Raw genomic sequence first — 20,978 nt, forward strand, 5'->3', positions numbered from 1 at the left:
GCTTTTGGTAATGATTTTTTATTATAAACGTCCCGGAGAATATTCACAACTGTATTCCATGTCGATTTTCGTGTTTTTGACACTCCCAGTTTTACTGGCCATGGAAGTAAATACAATTGGCTAGTATCAGCAGGTATTACCAAATATTTTACTGCAACCGAGAATCCTACCCAACTTTCTTTTGTTTTGAGTCACTTTCGGTAAAATTTAAACAGGAAGTCATCAAAGTCATCTTAAAATGTTTTTTTTTATTTCATGACAATCAAAATAGATTAATCATTATAAAAATGCTACATACATCGACGTCATTTTTGTTCGGGGTGAGCTTTTATTGAAAGTATACATTATATTAATTTATCAATCTTACAAGCAATGCTTCTGAAAATCGGACGGAAGACCTACTTGTTGTTTGCAGTGAGCTCCCTATTAGTTTTTATTCTTATTAAAAAATTAGACAAATTTTTCTGCATGCGATTTCTGGAGAACTTTTCAGTGGGTTTTTTTTGGTTAATACGTTCAGGGATAAGGTACAACAATATGCCTTATTGTGACATTTGGAATAATTTTTGGGACAAATTGCAGCAAGTTCTAAGTTATGGATATCGTTAAGATTTTGAAAATGAAATTTTGTCGCTTGTGTATCTAGAGAAGGACTAAAATGATAAACTGGGGACGAGTAAGAGAGCATATGACATAGATACATGTATGCATAGTTATGCAGAATCTCATGTCATGCGTCAACATTACTTCTGATGGCTCTCAGAAGCGACTTTTAAAGTCATCCAATTTTGACATAAAGCATTAATGGCTGAAAAGGAACAAATATTGTGTATTTTATGATCCCTGCCCCCTTGGGCCTGAGTTGTGGGACCTAATTAACTAGAATTAATGTAATCTTTAAAAATCTTCTTTTTTACTCCTGGACATCAAGCAGTCAAACTCTGACCATGATTGTAATCAGCATTTAGTCCTCTTCCACAATTGTAAACATCGTGGCCCCAGAGTCAGGGATTCTAGAATTAGAGCGGGATTCAATAGATTATTTTTTGAAAATGCATGATTTCTTTGTAAATCTTCTTCTCTATCCCTAGGTATTTCATACACTTACAAAGGATACGATTATGATGAGCAGGAATGTCTATTCTAAAATTGTGAATTTCATGGCCCCAGAGTCGGGGTTTCTGGTTTTACGCGGGTATGATAAGACTGTCCGTAAAATATCAAACAATTCAAACAGTAGCAATTTTTCCGAACTACTTAGATATGACGTCATGTCACTGCATATTTGAGATGACATGACAAGGAAATGTGATAACCTTTACATTCCTTGCGTATGGCATGTAGATATTTTTGTGTTGTTGTTTGATTTAAGTGTTTGGATTTTTTTTTTATTTCAGCTCCAGCATGCTGTTATCATGTTGAACATTTGAAATTTAAATATCCTTATTCCTTTCGCTTGTCTGATTAGCACATATGGATTTGTGTCCGTCACATGATCAACAAAGTTATGTGACATAACAAATATGCTTTTTTTAAAAATACCGTATTAAACTCTTGTCACAAGTTGACTTCAAATCGAAGTAAGGATTACAAATTAAAATTGAAATGAAGCTCAGAATAAAATGTTAATTTTTACTGCATTTTAAGCCCTTGGACAGCCTTAGCATAACTGCGTAGGACGGGGCTCTATTGATCAAATAGTGAAAATGCAGAAATTCTTTAAAAGATGTTCTCCTCCGCTCCTGGGCATTAAATTAGTGAACTTTTACATGCACATAGATATAATGAGCAAGAACATCTCTTTTGAATTTGTGAATTCCATGGCCCCAAGGTTGGAGGTGCTGGTGTTGGGGCGAGGTTTCTTTAAAATTTTTCTTCTTTGCTCATGGATAGTAGAGAAACTAAATTAAAGAAAGTACAAACTTGTGCTGCTTCTTACAATATTGTGAATTTCATGGCCTAGGGGTCAGGAGTTCTACTGATGAGGTTGGGCTCTGTTGATTTTTAAGTGAAAATGCATGAAATCTTTGAAAATCTTTTCCTTTTGGTTTTATATCAATGATATAATTAAGTACATATTTGTTGGATAAATGATTAATTTCAGGAAAGGTTCCCTGGGTCAGGATTTCAGAGGGATAATAAGTTAATGCTTTGAAATCTGCTCTTATGTATTAATCCACCATTTATGATAAAATAAAATTAAGGATAAATTTTTCAAAATTTTGAAATTTGTGACCCGAGGGTCTACATGTACCTCTTGGCATTCAAGGGCCAATTTAGACATGTTAAGTGTATATTTATGATAAGCAATGGTGCCTCTATCAAAATTGATTTCATGGCCTAGGGTTCAAACAACTAATCACATTCACTTGATGGAAAGCTGTTACATGATACTAATGTGACCTATAGGGCCCCTGGGCGTCTTGTAATGAACAACAGCGGTATTCATCAATTAGTACATCGTTGTTTCCGCCAAAGCTGCAACAATATGAAGCCAACTACATGTATTTTAAGTTCACATACAGTACTTTACCACGTTATTATGAACTAAGTTCTTTAAATATATTGTTTGTTTTGTTTGGGTTTTTTTCCTTTTCGGAGCGTCAATGAATAATTCAATAATTGATATAAATTGGTACATATTTCAGATGAAAGGGGAATATCAGCTTCTGAAAGATAAACAGGTTCAGGTAATTATAACAACAACTATATCAAAGGTTTCATAGAGTAAAGCACTATATTAGCACCATTTTTGCTACATACAATTGAAACATTATTTCGTTTAATTATTTTTAAATACTTTTCAATTTTTCTTATATATTGTGTTCAACAATACAATTGTCCATGTCTAACTAACAGTTAATCAATCTGAAATGTATTGAGCTTTAAATTTTATAATTCAGACTTTAAGATGCATGTGGTATCACACTGTATTCAAAATATAATGTATTTCACAATAGCATTTCTAAGTTTAGTCAACGACCTAAACGGTATTGTTACGTGATAGGCAATTCTCGCAAATCTGCGATATCTCAAAAGTAGCGAGATATGTTGCGTCCATTTTAGTCAATTGTATATCTAATGCCATCAATATTATTTCAGATAAAAACTTAATTATATCAATCAGAAAATTATTCAAAATTTGTTTTAGCTCATGTTATACACCTTATCTTAATATTAACGTTTATTTCAAACTTCGCTCATGCTTTGGATCGATCGTATTATAATTTATACTTACTTGTAAATTATTAGAAATACATTCAAATATACGGAAAGAATACATAACATTATTCAGAAAAAATACTTTTTACAGGGAATAAACCCACTATAAAAAAAGCCTGTGTTGTGCGCGGAGTTTAATGTGAATAAACATGACGTTAAAGAAGGTGCCTATGAATATACAACAGAATTATCATATGACATTAATTTTGTCTTTTTCTCATGATTGAATCCTTTATTGACTGATATCAGTTTATGTGACCACTTACCATCTCATATTTTCATTATGAGAAGCTGGAAAACAAGGGCTACATGCAAGTCTACAAATTTTTACCTATATACGGCACTCAAAACCATTGAGTAGTGAGGGATCGTTTTGCGCAAGCACATACTGCGACAAGGGATTTCGGTTTATATGGTCTCATCAAAAGAGTTTATCTCCAAATGCACCCCAACAGGATTCGAACACCTGCGAAGTAAGGATCAATTAACACCTTACTTTGAATCTCTAGAGCAAACTATTTTAACAACTGCACCATGCGAGTGACACTTAAAGTTTGTGATTTTGATTTGATTCAAATGTAATTAAAAATCAGACATAGTTTAACGAGATACTACAAAAAAAGTCAGTTGTAATCATGAGGAACGATCTGTCTCACAGATCGATCATTGGGATTCTTATACCATTGTGTCCGTGCATACGCATGCATTCATTAATTTTAATTGTTTTAATTATATAATAAAAGCAAATGATACATTTTATAAGGTAATACTACAATGAAAGTACATACACATTTTTCAAGTTCAGATTTGGTGTTGTACACTTGACCAACTGAATGCTGATAAATTCATGAAATTAAGGATGCAAAATTAATGTCATTTGAAATTGTGAGATCGAATTTCAACAAACTTTAATGCTATTATTTTTTTCCCTCTACCAACGTAAAAAAAATGAGTTGCATGTATTTGGTCTGACAAAAATTTTCCAGTCTAATAGATCGTTTTACTTGTCAGAGCAAATAAATATCTGGCAGTGATATTTTCCGCAGTATTTTTTTTTTAAAAAGAAACAAATTGAAAGAAGTTGGGTTAAACCTTAGCGTTCCTTTGACCTTACATCTTTATATTTCGACAATCGCATCATTGTCAAACCAGTTAGACCAGTTGTTGCTCTTTGGATGACCTCGCACTTTTTGTAATAAAGCATAGTGGAATTTGCCGAGGATTGGCGAATGATAAATGACAGAAAACTGGGACTTTTTCTTACGAGAGACAAATATGCTATTCAAATTAAATTATAAATAAAATTCTATTTCATTTACTTTTAAATCATTTATGAAAATTAGATTAATTCAGAAAAATGTGATGGACTATTTCTATTGCGGAAGTTTCTTCGAGTTTATAAAGACTGGTACAAGTTTGTATTGAATATCAAAGGGGGGTAAATTGGGCGACACAGAAATACCACGAAGGCTGCTGTATAATTCATTGTAAAATTACTGCGCTTGAAACCGCGTGACGACCTAGGGAGTCTGAACAAAGTTCAACTCCCGAAAATGAATGATAAGAATCAGTAAATTAGAGTGAAATTAAACGCTTAATTCAAGGCCAGGTGTTGAAAACTTGATCAGAATCCCAAAGTAATATTTACTGAGTTTGTGAAATTTACAGCAACCAATGCCAATTTTATAGACACATGAGCAGGACTTCAGTGAACAATAATGATACTGCTGGCATCAGAAATGGGTGCAGTCCTTGGCGACAAGGACTTAAAACAACCAATATTCTCTTTAACAAAATTCAACATATTGTCACTTATGATATTCGACTGACTTGAAAACACATAGTAAATTAAATAGGCATCAATATTTTGGTAGTTTACACTATTTTAAAGAAAAAATTTGACAGTGAAAAAAAGCTAGTTACTAGATGGTCACCCTATGTTTTGAAAAATGAGCGAAAATGACATCGTATAAGAATAACTATACAATTACTATTAAAAACAGAAATTGAAGTTATTCACGTTTGTGTGAAATTCAAATGGATAATGAAACTTGAATCCATTGCTTTGTTATCTTCAAAATATTTTTAAATTAAGATGGACTTTACTAAATAGCGTAGGTCTTCAAAGAATAAAGAATTACAATAGAAAAATGAAAGTTTTATATTCCATTTTCTTAAATATTTAGTGGTCTTGTCGTTCAAAGTCTTATTTAAGAAGGCAGTTCAATTTCTGAAGGAGTCAAGAAAGCGAATTTTTTGGAAAAAAATTCGAAAGGTTTTTTAGAGGAAGGAACTAAAATAAGGAATCCACTACACAAAATGTCTTCATAACAGCGTCCAAACCTACATGGCATGAATAGTAAAGGGGTTTTGAGGATTGAAAGGTACTATTTTGCCACACAGTAATATTTTGCCAGATCTGGTCCATTTTCCAAAATAGAAAAAAAAATACCTTTCAGAAAGCAGAAACAAGTCCAAGAAATCATAAGATATGACATAATCGAGTACACGAAGGGCCATACTTAAAATGAGTTATTAAACAATTACAAATTGGATAAAAATGTTACGGTCATGCGTTATTATGCAAAGAGAATATTAAAGTTAAATCATCAGGACAGTCATTGAATTCTTTTTTATTACTTTTTTTAGCTTTTTGCCGAGCACAGAAGAAATTATTTTTTAGACAGCCCTCGTAGATATCTGCTCAAGTATCATTTCTATTATATTTTATGTATTTTTATTTTATAAATAAAAGGAAGCAGAGGACATGGTGGATGACAGAATTGCTGCATCAAAATACTTCGATCTTAACGACACCAGACAAACAGCAATATTAATACTTTTAGCGCATTTGAAAATTGTGCTTGGTACAAGATTATGTAAAAACATTTGTCAGCCTCTTTATTTACTAGCACACAATCCAGCAACGTTAAAGGTAAGCATATTTGAATATTAACATTTTCAAATATTTACTTAGAAGAACCTGTGGAACAGAAAATATGTTCAATTTTATAGAATTTGTTTGGGGGTCAGAGGTCATAGCTCAGATATATAGGCATCTTGTTTACATATTTCTGTCACTCTGCAATTGATATTTGAAAGAATGAGTAGACTTAACGCCTTACTGTAAACCAAATTTTATTCGGGACGACTTTATTTTGCAATTCACCGGGAGTAAAGTAGTTTGCGACGTTTAATTTTCGCGATGAAGCCTTTTTTGGAACTGTTTTAATAGAAAACTTGAAGGACCCGTTCGCGGCGAGAAAAAAATCGCGATAACGAGGCTCTCGCTAACCTTGCAAAAAATTCCCACACGCGAATTAAAGTTGGTTTACAGTATTTTGGATCTTTTTGAGACTCCTTTACCAAGCTGCAAATGAAGTGAATCCAAAATATATTTAATATATGTAAAAAAAAACACTTGCAGGTGATGAATTTTAATATTTAACAGGTCAATCGTTGTCATAACAATGGAATCGAGAAGTTTGTTTTGAACATGTTTTTTGTAAAATTAAGTATGAGCGCACATTTGTCGGCTCTTCTCCTTTTAATATGACATTATTTTGTTCAATATACAACTATAGTTTTCTTAAGAACAGCCGACAAACATGCTCTGACTATGTACTCAGACGATGAAAAACGCGTGACCCTGATTATCTATTGATATTCAAGGAATCTTCAGGCACTATGCCTTTGATATTGTATCTGTCACTGTGCAATTGATATTTGAAAGAATGAGTAGACTTAACGCCTTACTGTAAACCAAATTTTATTCGGGACGACTTTGTTGTGCGATTCACCGGGAGTTAAGTAGTTTCGACGATTAATTTTCGCGATCAAGCCTTTTTTGGAACTGTTTTAATAGAAAACTTGAAGGACCCGTTCGCGGCGAGAAAAATTCGCGATAACGATGCTCTCGCTAACCTTGCAAAAAATTCTCACACGCGAATTAAAGTTGGTTTACAGTATTTTGGATCTTTTTGAGACTCCTTTACCAAGCTGCAAATGAAGTGAATCCAAAATATATTTAAAATATATAAAAAAAAAACACTTGCAGGTGATGAATTTTAATATTTAACAGGTCAATCGTTGTCATAACAATGGAATCGAGAAGTTTGTTTTGAACATGTTTTTTGTAAAATTAAGTATGAGCGCACATTTGTCGGCTCTTCTCCTTTTAATATGACATTATTTTGTTCAATATACAACTATAGTTTTCTTAAGAACAGCCGACAAACATGCTCTGACTATGTACTCAGACGATGAAAAACGCGTGACCCTGATTATCTATTGATATTCAAGGAATCTTCAGGCACTATGCCTTTGATATTTATTTAGTTTACCTAGAAGAGAGCGTTTTAAATTAATGTCTGTACCATGAATACACGGTTAAGATATCCGGGTTTATATGAAGGAACAGCAGTAACGTTTTATAAAACTTTTAATTTACGGCATTTTTTCTGGCTAGTTAAGTCCACCCATTCTTTCCAAGTTACGTGGTTTAATAATGATGAAGAATATAACATGATTCAAACATGGATATTTTTCAATCAAAATATGTACAATAGATATTTTTTTCTATGTGAATGATGTTTTCATCGAAGGATATGGAGATAACGAACAGTATTCAATCTCAAAGTCCATAAAGCAATAAAAAATAAAAACAGAGTAAACACAGACCCCCCAAAACATCAGAGGTGGGGTCAGAAGCCATGGAGGAGTGAGCATCCCCTGCCGACCGATCACACCCGCCGTGTGCTCCTTGTCATGATCAGGAAATAACGGAAATTGTATTGACCATAGAACTGACAAAATGATGACTTTAAACGAGACTCCTGATATTCTTGTTTCATCAACTTTCTTGTCAATAACTAATCTCGTTTTAGAAATTGTTCATACGTAGAGCATGCTCTTTCGTATCGAATTAACTGAGATATATATACTCCGTATGCAGGTGATGAAGGTATATTGCTGCATAAGTAAGGGAAGTTGACGATAGAAAAGGTAAAGTCATCACGTTTATCATATAGCTTTGTTGTTAGATTACCATTAGTGTCTTTTTGAAGTAAAATATCCAAGTATGAAGCAGAAGTGTCGGACTCAGTGGTATCTTTTATATTATTAGCCTAAAATCACACTTGCTTTTTAATTTTTCTCCCGATATTCATTTTGAGTTATGTTAACTGAAAGAGGGGATACTCCGCTTTTGACTTCTAATATATTAAAAACTCATGAAATAGTAATAAAAGTGTATCTTCCTGATCAATACGCATATGATAAGGGGTGAGACCAATCAACAGGGGATGCTTTCTTCTCGTAGGCACCTAATCCAACTTTTGAAATTTCTAGGGCCCTTGTTAGCTCTTCTGAGCCAAAGGCTCAAAGAGCTAATGCTATGGCCATTTGTGCGGTGTGCGGTGTGCGTTAACTTTTTTAGAATATGGGCCATAACTCAAAAACCCTTTGGCCAATCAGTGCCAAATTTGCGACAGGGTATCCTTGGCCCAAGGGCTAGCATTTATACTAAAATAAGGGTTGGGACCCTTAAACAAGGGGAGATAATCAGGAAAACAAAACCAAAAGCACTAGTTGCTAAAAAATCTTCTCCAGAACCGCCAGGCAGATTTTCAACAAACTTACATACAAGGATCAGGATATGTTGAAAATTAAAAGTTGTTCAAGGCATGACCCTAGGGCAAATGGCGTGGCCTCAAGGTCACTTTGAAGTTGACCTAAATTTACAATTAATAAAAATGTTTATATTTTGCTTACTATAAGGGCTAAGATTATCAAATCTTGTAAGTTGATGCATCTTAGGACTTCACATCATGTTAACTCAAAAGTAGGTCACGGTGACCTACTTTTTTAATTTTGCGGCCATTTGTTTTCAAATTGATTTTAAGGCATATTTTGGAAACTTTAAGGCCTATGATAATGAAATTTATTCAGTTGATGCATCTTGGATCCTTAAACAACGTCAACCTAAAAGTAGGTCACTGTGACCTACTTTTTGAACTTTATGACTTATCCTTTTCAAAACATTTAATCCCATTATTTCAGGCACTGAAGGTGTTAGAATCATAAAATTTTGTAAGTTGCTGCATCTTGGGACCTTAAAACATATTTAAGAAAAAGTAGGTCACTGTGACCTACTTTTAGAATTTTGCAGGCATATGTTTTCAAATTGTTTAAAAGGCATTTTTTGATTACCTTCAGACCTACAATCATCAAACTTGGTCAGGAGATGCATCTTGGGACTCTGAAAAATGTCGACCGAAATGTAGGTTACGGTGACCTACGTTCGACATTTTATGGCTATATTTAAGTATCTTCAGTATTTATTGGCTTAGAATCATCAAACTTTGTCAGTTGATGCATCATGGGTTTTCGGAGAGTGACGACCAAAAATTAGGTCATGGTGACCTACTTTTGACATTTTATGGCTATATGTAAGTATTTCCGGTACTTATTGGCTTAGAATCATGAAACTTTGTGAGTAGATGCATCTTGGGTTTTCGGAGAGTGATGACCAAAAATTAGGTCACAGCGACCTACTTTTGACATTTTATGGCTATATTTAAGTATCTTAGGTATTTATTGGCTTAGAATCATCAAACCTAGTCAGCAGATGCATCTTTGGACTCTGAAAATGTCAACTAAAATGTAGGTCATGGTGACGTACTTTTGACATTTTATGGCTATATTTAAGTATCTTAGGTATTTATTGGCTTAGAATCATCAAACTTTGTCATTGATGCATCTTGGGTTTTCGGAGAGTGATGACCAAAAATTAGGTCACAGCGACCTACTTTCGACACTTTTTGGCTATATTTAAGTGTCTTCGGTATTTATTGGCTTAGAATAATCAAACTGTGAAAGTTGATGCATTTTGGTTTTTCCAAGATGCAGACCAAGAAGTAGTCCTTAGGCTAAGAATCATCTAACTTTGTCAGGTGGTGCAACTTTGGTCTTAGGATACTTAGGGTTAGAGGCTTCAAATACAAGTGATAGGTTGTACAATTTATCAGAAGAGCGATTCAAGGCCCTTGGGCCTCTTGTTTTATTACCTCTTCACATACTTGTATTGTTTTTAGATTTTTTGAGATGGATCATTGTTCGTAATCGTCACCTTTTTTACTTTCATGTATTAAAAGCCTACCATTTATTTCGCAGAAAACATTCCTTCCTACAATGCCTGACGTTAACCTCGAAGGAAATATGTTGACATACACACCTAAAATGATCCAAGGGAAATCTTACGGTAAAAAAGAACAACCATTACTGATACATCTTATACTGGTTGAATCATGTTTCAATTCCATGATGTGTTGTAATGATTTGTTCATTTTTTTCAGTTTGTCCCAATAATCATATCTATTTCATCGGTGATGTAAGTAATAGATTATAATTTTTATAGTAATTTTTATTATTCAAATGTTTCTTTTCGTTTCTTATTTACCTGTATGCAATTGTAATGCAATTCTAATGTATATCAAGCAAAATGGCTATCATGATATACTTATAATGTCTGTAAATATATTTCAAATATACCTCAAGATCATGTATTTGTATACCTGCATATGGCGTTTATATATCTCAGTTGATTCGATCACATGTTCTTTGTTCGATACAATAAACTTGTCGTCAAACACAATTTATCATTGCTTTAAATGCTGACTGACGTTTGTCATACAAATTGTTACTTCATTATTTATACACTGAATTGACGACGGATTTTCCAGTTATTTCCCGATCATAACAAGGAGCAAACGGCAGATGTAACCGGTCAGCAAGGGATGCTCACTCCTCATTGGCACCTGTCTCACTTCTGATGTTTCGGGGGTCCGTGTTTGCTCTGCTCCTGTTTTGTATTGTTTTATGGCCTTTGATATTGAATACTGTTCGTTATCTCCATATCCTTCATCTCTTTGTCAAAACTTTTACTGCGTTATTAAGATTTTTATTTATCAGGGCTGCAATAAATGTCAGCTGTTTCAGATTCCAATTGAATCTTATAATAAACAATTATAGCTGTTTTGTTTTTTTCGGTCAATACAATGATTTAGCCATCTTCGAAGTACAATATTCTCCTCGCCCTTCGGGCTCGGTGAATATTGTACACCTCAGATGGCTTTATCACTGTATTGACCGCAAAAAAAACCAGCAATAATTCTATAATATCACATTTATATCAAATCTTAAGAATAGTAAGTGAAACATTCAAAAATGTCGATTTCAGCAATGATGTGAAGGAGAATTTTTAAGCGGTTAGTTTAAATATATATATTTCTATCAACAGTGTGGAGAACCTCGAAGCAGAGGAAAATGTATAGAATGTGGCGAATCAGTTGGTGGAATAGGCTATGTATCCGATCAAGGAAACAGAAAATATAAAATGTTTGTTTATTTTACTACTTATTTACTCTTTGTGTTAACTATCTACGTAATAAATCTTTTATTGAGACATAAATGTATAATGCTACTTCGCCACTCAGTGTTACAATATCAAGATTGTAAATACACCTTTCCCCTTTATAGCTTAAGTCTGAAAATGGAATACATTTTTTTTATGTAGTGACAACACGTTTGGAACAGGACATATTTTGGGAAGAGCTTGTGATCGAAACGATGAAGGAATACCTGAACGTGATCTGAATTCGTCTGAATGTGCATTACTCAGGATTTTTACTCATTTATCAATGATGCTAGGCTGCAGGTTGCATGTTCAGGTAAAAAAAGTGTTTGAAATCTAAGTTTCTTAAAATGAAAAGTACTACGATTTTTTCAACATATATGAAATTGGATTATTGGAGAGCTTCTCTCCATTTCATTGTATTTTTAAATTACCACTTTTAGAAGAAAAAATCCATTTCGGCATGTTTACTGTAGTGATTGATAGATTGTTTATTGTTTAACGTCCCTCTTGAGAATTTTTCACTCATATGGAGACGTCACCGTATGCCGGTGAAGGGCTTCAAATTTAGACCTATACTCGGTACTCAGGGCCATTGAGCACTGAGGGTTCTTTATCGTGCCAGCGCCTACCGTGACACGGGACCTACGCTTTTAAGGTCATATCCAAAAGACCTGTGACTTTCACTTCTAGTGCATAGCGCTTGGCGAAGGAACAGTCACTACCTCTTTTTACGTCTTAGGTATTACGCGGCGCCGCAAATGAGAATCGAACTTGGGCCTTCCGATCACGAAGCAAACGCTCTACCACTAGGCTACCGTGACCGGTGTTTACTGTAGTGATGAAATTTTTTACAGATATAATGATGTCTTTTTTATAAAGCCTAATAAAGCCTTAAACTTGAACTAGATCTATAACATTGACAACCTGTTGAATTGTATCTGTTACTGGTAAGATGGGCCCTTTTACTTGTTATTCAACGCTATGTATAGAATTTTATACATGTAACTTTTTGATATTACATTGCGTTGAGACATGCTACATATAATGAGATACGAGGGTTGATCATAAAGTAATGTCACAACTTCGATGAAATTGATAAACCTCGGTCTTCCTGTCCTCTATCTGTCATGCAATGACCTTAACATATTTTTGAATGCTTTAATCAATATTTTACAGTCTTATTGAATTGAAAACGAAAAGATCACATCAAGCAGCAGTAATGCACAGTTATACATAAACGTTTTACAATCACAGGCATATCCTTACAAAGTCTCAATAGTTTAACTATATATATTAGCTTAACTTAAAACTATGATATTTTAGACATATGAAGCTATTTTCTCTACTATTTTGAAAAAAGTCTGGACAAGTTGTGTACTGTTGACTTTGTAATTTAACATTATTTCAATGTAATATTATGTTAATGCACGAATTTATTAAAAGATGGCTAAATTTATATAATCCCTGGGCATGGGGAAGTTCATCCTTTCACTTTTTTGGATAAGGATTCAGTCTTAAAGAAATCAGTCAATTTAATAGTGAAAATTATCCGTTTATCATTGAACTTTTTGTACATGTACATATTTTATTCTATTTTTAAAGTGCTGCTGATGTAAGTGGAGTCGCTTTAACTGAACTCTGCATATTCATGTAATAACTGTCATTAATGATCATATGGGCATCATTCTATATCTAAGTATTTTTTTAAGATCTGAAAATGGCTCAGAGATTCAAAAATAGTAATTTGAGTGAAGATATGGCAGAAAGAGAGAGAGAGAGAGAGAGAGAGAGAGAGAGAGGCTACTTGTTGTCAGATTGACAAACTGTTTAACTTACACACAGGACGTTGGTTCTCTGATGATACCTCCACTCCCTGAAGATGACAGAGTCGAGGATTTTCTGAAAATGCATATTGACAAAGATTTGAAAGTATTATGTAGAGTTTTTCAGCAAAATATGGATCTTATCTTCATGCTTCTTCACAGCATAACCCAGTCCTTTGCTACTGAATCTGAAGATGCAAATGGTAAGTTAAAGTATTGTTTGCACAATGAATTTACAGATGATGGAGACATATTTCTTATATCTCTCTTCCTTTCATTTTATGAAGAACCGAAAATAACCAAAAGCAAACATTCATATAAATAATCAGAATAAAAATGAAAGAACATCTGATACAATTAATGAGATAAGTATGAGAGAACACAGAGTGATGAAAATTACTGCGGACGATAGTATTGTTCTCCAGCCTCCCTCCAAGTCAATTTTCTAAAGTAAACATATTCGATGAATTTTTAGTATTTATACTGATAATTATTATATGGATTTTCATAAAACATTACTTATTTCGGAAAACAAAGAGAGTTGACTTTACAATTTTTGTAAAACTTGTGTTTTTCACTATAGAAATCAAGGAAAACGGAAGATATTTTTAAAACATCTCCCCCCCCCCCTGTCACAAAAAATCCTTTTTATAGACAATTTGGAATGTTATTTCACAAATTAATACCAAAGTTTTTTTGTGACACGGGAGGGGGGCATATGTTTATTGACAAAAAACGATAAAAATGCTTATTTCCCACCAATTTCAAAGCGATTTACAACTAAAACATTATGTTTATTCGATATATTTATGTTTTATTCATTTGCCAAAACATAATAAAAGATACGATATAAAGAACACTTAGTAATATCCAAGAATATTTTAAAACATGGTGATGCTAGGAACTCTGATTTCAATGGAAAAAATCGTCTTCCCCCTTTTCTCAAGGGCTTGAATTATAGATAATTTGCAGTTTAGCACTATTTTTTAGGCAATTCATCAATTACCATTGAACCGTTCTTTATATAAAACAAGATTTTATGGATAAATTGCTATTTATATATGAATTAAATGGTTTCAAAATGTAGATGTAAATCGAGAGTTAGAATGCGTATTTCTTCTTGTTTTTAGTTCATGGTCTTAGCTCGAAGAAATTTTAGGAGAAATCTTGACGATATTCAAAATCTATTTTTAAAAGAACATAAGGTCAAAGTGATAATCTCATATATAAATATAATTCAACTTTCAAAGGGAGTATTTTTTTTTCTTTTTACATAATGTTATATTTATCGTCTTTGTCGCATTCATGTTTTTGCGTATTCCATGACACTTGTACTATACTAAATCTTCACGATAAACCAAACTGAAGGTTTTTTGATACTTTGCTAAGATAACTTAAAATGACATGTCATTGAATGTTTTATATTCCTTTATAGATTTGACAGATGTTTTCATTTTACTTATAAAATATTTTTTCTTCAGAAAATCATAAAAGGATGATGTTACTTAACTGCTACATGTATCTGCGGCCCCTTTTTCCACGACGAATTATATTTAATCTACGACGATGTTTATAGTTTTCAAACATTGAATAATATCAAACTTTAGACACAGTTATATGGAATACTGCATTATCTTTGAATTTTAGACTTTTGCACAGCTAAATTCTGCCAGGTTTGTGAGAATATGTTCTTTATGGCAAGAGAATGGGCGGGTCTGAGTACAATAGAGGGATATGCGTGCCTGAGAAGACCTTTTATGGCTATTGTAATTAATTCACACATAGTCATTGTCCAATCCGATCACAGAACAACAAAACATGCTGATTTACAACGTTTACATATTATCACAGACATGTGGTTTGAGTCAATTGAACTGTTATAGTTTTCTACATTTCAAACCTTCATAATCGTCAGACAAAGCTGTTTATACTTTATAATACGCATGGATTTTCAGTATTTTCATTTTTATGACAAGAAATGCACATGAATTTGTATTCACTGATACTCGGGAATACGTGAAGACCTAGCGAATTGCTCACCAAACACGCTGCAAAACTTTAAATTAATATATATTTATCAATTGTTGGTAACGGTATATAAAATTTACTTTGATCTTGGAAATGGTACATATGTAGATCCGGCTCTAATTTTTTTACTCACATGCAGAAAAAAATTATCGGATAGCAGTAAAATTCCAAGCATATTTCCATAGTATTTTTGTGGAACGCACTCGTAACGATTTCATTTAGCTGATTGGTCAGTTAGAAAGCATCGCCAGTGCCTCAATTAGCATATGAATTTATTCTTACTACAGAAAATCTAATTCCGTCCATCTGTTCATAATGGGAAAGGCCAGCTAGATTTTGCATTTTTTTAAATGGCATGTGAGCGTAGCTAGGTACAAATTTCTCATTTCACATATAAGTAGATTTCAATAAAATAAAGTGACTAGCCAAAGGAGAAAATTGCACCTACCTGCGCTCGAATATTTTAAGGGCTTCAATTAAAGAGTTGTGCGGGGTTAAAATGTAATGGCAATTGGATGTAAACATGATACACCTACCCTAATAAAGAGCTATACCTTTCAAATTACGTTTCTATTTTTTGATACAAATAGTATTTTATAAAGGTAAACATATCAGTGATTAGGTACATACAGAAATTTGAGTAAAATTTAAACATTTAATTTTTTGTCAATTTACCGTGGGCCGCACGTCACCTCATCCTTAAGAAAGACATCTTTATGAATAAATAGAGGGTTTATGAACTTTAAATTACAACACATGAAGGGATTTTACTATGAAGCTGTACATTTATGCATTGTGATCCTACTGCTCTTTAAAGTTTAATGCTGGCCCTGCATTTGCTTGTTTGCAGTATTTCACATACATGTACATGCCATGGGGTTGTAATACCTCCTTATTATGAGGTAAGAGAAAGTTGATTCTACATATTCTAGGAAGTTTGTTTTATTCTCAGGCTCAGTTCTTCAACAATATCATTCATTTAAAATATTATGTAAATGCAGGATATTGTTAGAGCTAAATTATTTTTATGGGATTTTTGTAGAAAATCTGTTTTAATAGGCTTATCAAAATCTACCCATAATTTTCTTAGCGGAATCAAATTTTTAATCAAGGGCGTAATAAAAATTCTTTTCTTAATGGTCTAGTAATATTTACAGTATGCATATGTGAAAGAAATATGCGAGCCCTGTTTCTTCTGATTCAAAAGTGACAATCAAAGACAATATTGTTGAACAAAAGATCAAACCTTTAGGTCATGGTCATAAAGTCAAGAGAAATTTGTAGAGGTTTTGCCACAGGTTTTACACAAGTAAATTATAAAAGTCCTGTCTTCTCTAAAAGAAAATATAATAACTTAATATTTTTAAAAGTAAATCTTTCAAGGTCAATTTCACGGTTTAGAAATCACACTGCACTTTTAAAGTTTTTTTTTCTCAGATACCGCAAATGTGAACTCTAAAGGCACTACATGTATATTTACCCTTCTTCAAAAGTTATGGTACATATAAAATAACAACGCCATATCATATTCAACAGTTATTCAAAAAATCGTTGACTACATATTTTTAAAAATTCCTTTATTTAGAAATATGACTTGAAATAATTCTTTTTCTACAAATATTCTTTAACATATTAATTACTTGATTTCTGCTCATCAATGATTTGTACATTTAAGTGGGATCAAAGATGAGGTCTTATCGTTGAATTGTTAAATATGGATCGCATAACTGTTTATCCCTTAAATTATTTAGTGAAGTTACTAAATATGATTGAATTTTATATAGAAAATAAAGAGCAATTCTTCAACAGTATAAAGTCATGATTAGTGCAGGGAATATGAAGGCATCCTCGGGAAGTGTAAATGCAAGTCTATTTTATTCTTTTCCTTAGCCAAATTCTGAGGTGAGCAATATGGCACATGGGCCTCTTGTCATCATTTCGAATTTTCAAAGGCAACTGGCTCAATTTTCCAAAGGTTTGATCAAAGTATCCATTTTAATTTATTTAAAAAAAATAAATCTTATTTCTCTCAAATACATCTAGAAAATAATCAAGGAAGACTCATTTTGTATAGAAGAAACATCAATGAATTAGATTACACCAAAAAAATTGAATTATAATTAAATGCACTAATGTTGAAAAAATATTTTCAAAATCATTGGTATCAAAGTTCCTTTTTGGAGTTATCTTTCCTGTTGCCCGGGACTCAAAAACTTTGACAAGTCTCTGCAATAGTTAGATAAACTATTAGACATGTAAAAGAGAAATACTAGAAACGCACACTATTTTAATAATATCCCTAAACACAATGAGATGATTATTATTGAAACGGACAAATAAGTGTGCAAAAATATCAACTTACAACACAGACTCTGTTGACGATGTCAGTGAGTTGATAAGCATGAAAGTATAAATAACCTCAAAGTTCCCGTCATACGAGCATTCGTTGTATACGTATTATGTAACATGAACCAAGTCATTTATAGAATCAAAGTACTGACAAGCGGTTAGCATGCTTTCATTAAATATGCTCAGTGTACATTTACAAAAAGAACATTGAATCATGATATTAAAGTAGGCATGCATATTTTTTTTTCCAGTGTCATCAGCGAAGAAGCAGAAACACTGAATTTTGTAGTCCTTAACTAAATGGTATAATCAATAACATCCCAGACTGATGTCACAAATGTTTGAATCAAAATATCAACCTGAGATTTTCAGTTTGACAGACAGGAAGTTCAATTTCAAAAATTTTTCCCTAATTGTCTCCATTGGTGGCGTCCAAAAGTACTCAGAAAGAAATAAAATATGTTGATGTTGCAAATTTAATTGGCTTTCATGCTCTATTGATTCTGAAATTAGGTAACTGTAAAGGCTACTATAGCAAACAACTCAAAAATAAAATAAAATGATAATTCAAATTCTTTAGATAAATTGATTTGGAGTACTGTACATAGATCTTAAGCTGGCTAGTCTGAGAAAAACGGATGGACGAGCAGAGAATTAGTTACTTTCAGAGAGCTTCAGTTTTGTAGGCTCACTGCGGGTCAGCAGGTGTGACCTGTCATTGGGGATGCTTACTTCTCCTAGGCACCGGGACTTTCAAGGATCCGTTTTTCTTTCGAGACCGATCACTGTTCATTCTGTATTTTGATACAGATACTGAGTACATTTGTTTATTAATATTATGAACTATTTCTCTCACAGAAAGAAAGACAAGTAAACAAGATAATAAAGTTTTAAGAAATGTACATTATTGACTTTTCATACAATTAAATGTTCGAATAAGTAAATGGTATATGACAATTATTTAAAAAAAGAGTCTTGCACGATATGTATAAACGAACATATATTGAGTATTTGGCAAATATTTTTCATGAAATATTGTAAATAAAAAAAAGAAGAAGAAGAAGAAAAAAAAACGTGTGAAAAGGAAAATTGTTGTTTAATTCATCAATACCAGTATTTCAAAAATTCAAAGATTTACTAAAAGTCAGTGTTTAACAAACAATTTAATTGTCCATTGCAAGAATTACCTTGGTATCACTTTCACTTACTTCAATATGTCGCATAAGCAATACATTGTTTTTTGTTTTGTTTTGTTTTGTTTAGCTCACCTGAGCCAAAGGCTCAAGTGAGCTTTTCTGATCAAAATTTGTCCGTTGTCTGTCGTTGTCGTCGTCGTCGGCGTTGTCGTTGTAAACTTTTCCCATTTTCATCTTTTTCTCAAGAACCACTGGACCAATTTCAACCAAACTTGCTACAAGGTATCCTTGGGTAAAGGGGATTCAAGTTTGTTCAAATGAAGGCCCGAAACCTTTTCCAAGGGGAGATAATTATGAATTAGAGAAAAATTTATGACATTTTTAAAAATCTTCTTCTCAAGAACCATTGGGCCACGAAAGATGAAACTCCTGTGGAATCATCCTCAGGTAGTGTAGATTTTATGTTTGTTCAAATCATGACCCCCGGGGGAAGGGTGGGCCCAAAATGGCTGATCAAAGTTTTACATAGGAATATATAGGAAAAATCTTTAAAAATCTTCTTCTCAAGAACCACTGGGCCAGGTAAGATGAAACTCGTGTGGAATCATCCTCAGGTAGTGTAGATTCAAGTTTGTTCAAATCATGAACCGGAAGGGGGGGGGGGGGGTAGGGCCAAAATTGCCAATCAGTTTTCTACCCTTTACAAATTATGGTAACGTAAAAGTTTGAAATTTTTGTAAACGTGGGTCAAACTCCAAGGTCAAGTTCAAAGGGTCAAGGTTCTCGACATCAAATGAAATGTCTTGTCACAAGAATTTGATATGTGAAGTAGGAAGGCCCTAGTCCTAATTCATCAAAAATTATGGTCACGATTGTATGTATGAAGTAGGTCAAACTCCAAACTCAAGGTCAATTGGTCAAGTTTCTTGTTATCAAATGAAGGGACATTTCACAAGGATTACATATGTGAACAATTTTTTTCATAAGAACAAAAGTACAAGGTTGTTTGTATGCTATGAAAGGTCCTTTCACAAAAAAAATAAATATATTAAGTATAAATGCCCTGGTATCTACTGTTCAAAAGAAATGGCCAAAGTAGAAAATTTTGTGTAAAATGGGTCAAACTCTAAGGTCAAAGTCAAAAGGTCAAATTCGGTGGTACCCAAAGAAAGGTATTTTTACAAGGAATACACATGTGGAATATTTAATTTAAACATTATTTTATTATGACTTAATAGGATCAGACAGCAGGCAATGCCTACATGTATAATACTATATACGTCCTCTCAATGACCTCTCCACATGTGAAATATGAATGTCATAGCTCTATTAAATCAAACGTTATGGGCAAGGTTGATGTTTATGCAGACAGACAGACAGACAGAGAGACTGACAGCTAGACACGACAAAAACCATATACCCCCGAAACTTTGTTTACAGGGACATAAAAACAATCCTTTTATACTATTAAGGAAATGATTTTTTCACAGATGACACCTGTTCCTTTGAATTGACGACAAGGAATGCACGGAAAAAATGGGAAGCAAAATTTGCAGAGCAGTTTTTCAAAGAGAAGCTTAAGGTATGAAGAAAATAATCGAATTTTATCCTGACGTAAACGAGATCAGCATTTTTATCACTTGAATTAGCGCGCCCACCATAACACACTAACACACCCTTACATACACAAACCCAAACACCCACAAACACCGGTTTGAAAATATACGTTAAATCGAATACATTTTTCTGTATTAGGAGCAGAGAAATTTCTTCAAGAACTGCTTCCATACTCTTGAAAATGACCAGTGGATAAGTAGGTTTAAGAAAATAATAATTCATTGTATATTGTTTAGATTAAATTCATTTGAATTTTTATGACATAACTAAATCAATTTTACAACTTTTGTTTGGTTTCAGAATGCTTATTGAAGGAAGAGATTTCCAATGCTTCAGACATAGAAGTGTTTCCATCAGTTTTCAAATCTTCGACTTTTGTTTGGCAGT

The 20,978-nt window shown here is 33.0% G+C and overlaps 1 protein-coding gene and 1 long non-coding RNA gene across 2 annotated transcripts; both read left to right on the forward strand.

Moving 5' to 3' along the window:
- Window positions 1-2,645: 2,645 nt before the first annotated feature.
- On the forward strand, window positions 2,646-10,630 carry LOC134261747 (uncharacterized). Its single transcript, XM_062744149.1, has 4 exons — window positions 2,646-2,690; window positions 5,978-6,157; window positions 10,396-10,483; window positions 10,578-10,630. Exons 1-4 carry the CDS (start codon window positions 2,649-2,651, stop codon window positions 10,628-10,630), a joined length of 363 nt encoding a protein of 120 aa, XP_062600133.1. The 5' UTR covers window positions 2,646-2,648.
- A 9,862-nt stretch (window positions 10,631-20,492) lies between these two features.
- Window positions 20,493-20,977, forward strand: LOC134261742 (uncharacterized). Its single transcript, XR_009990879.1, has 3 exons — window positions 20,493-20,556; window positions 20,730-20,787; window positions 20,892-20,977. It is a non-coding gene; the product is annotated as an uncharacterized LOC134261742 (long non-coding RNA).
- Window position 20,978: the final 1 nt, after the last annotated feature.

Source organism: Saccostrea cucullata, unplaced genomic scaffold (genome assembly GCF_032062105.1).
Source record: "Saccostrea cucullata isolate Sc308-1 unplaced genomic scaffold, CSIRO_AGI_Scuc_v1 ctg399, whole genome shotgun sequence".
In the NCBI taxonomy this organism is placed as follows: Eukaryota; Metazoa; Mollusca; class Bivalvia; order Ostreida; family Ostreidae; genus Saccostrea; species Saccostrea cuccullata.

Coding starts and splice junctions, on each gene's coding strand:
- LOC134261747 (XM_062744149.1), top strand. CDS start 2,649: ATGAAAGGGGAATATCAGCTTCTGAAAGATAAACAGGTTCAG. Junction 2,691..5,977: donor TGAAAGATAAACAGGTTCAG/GTAATTATAACA, acceptor TATAAATAAAAG/GAAGCAGAGGACATGGTGGA. Junction 10,484..10,577: donor GATCCAAGGGAAATCTTACG/GTAAAAAAGAAC, acceptor CATTTTTTTCAG/TTTGTCCCAATAATCATATC.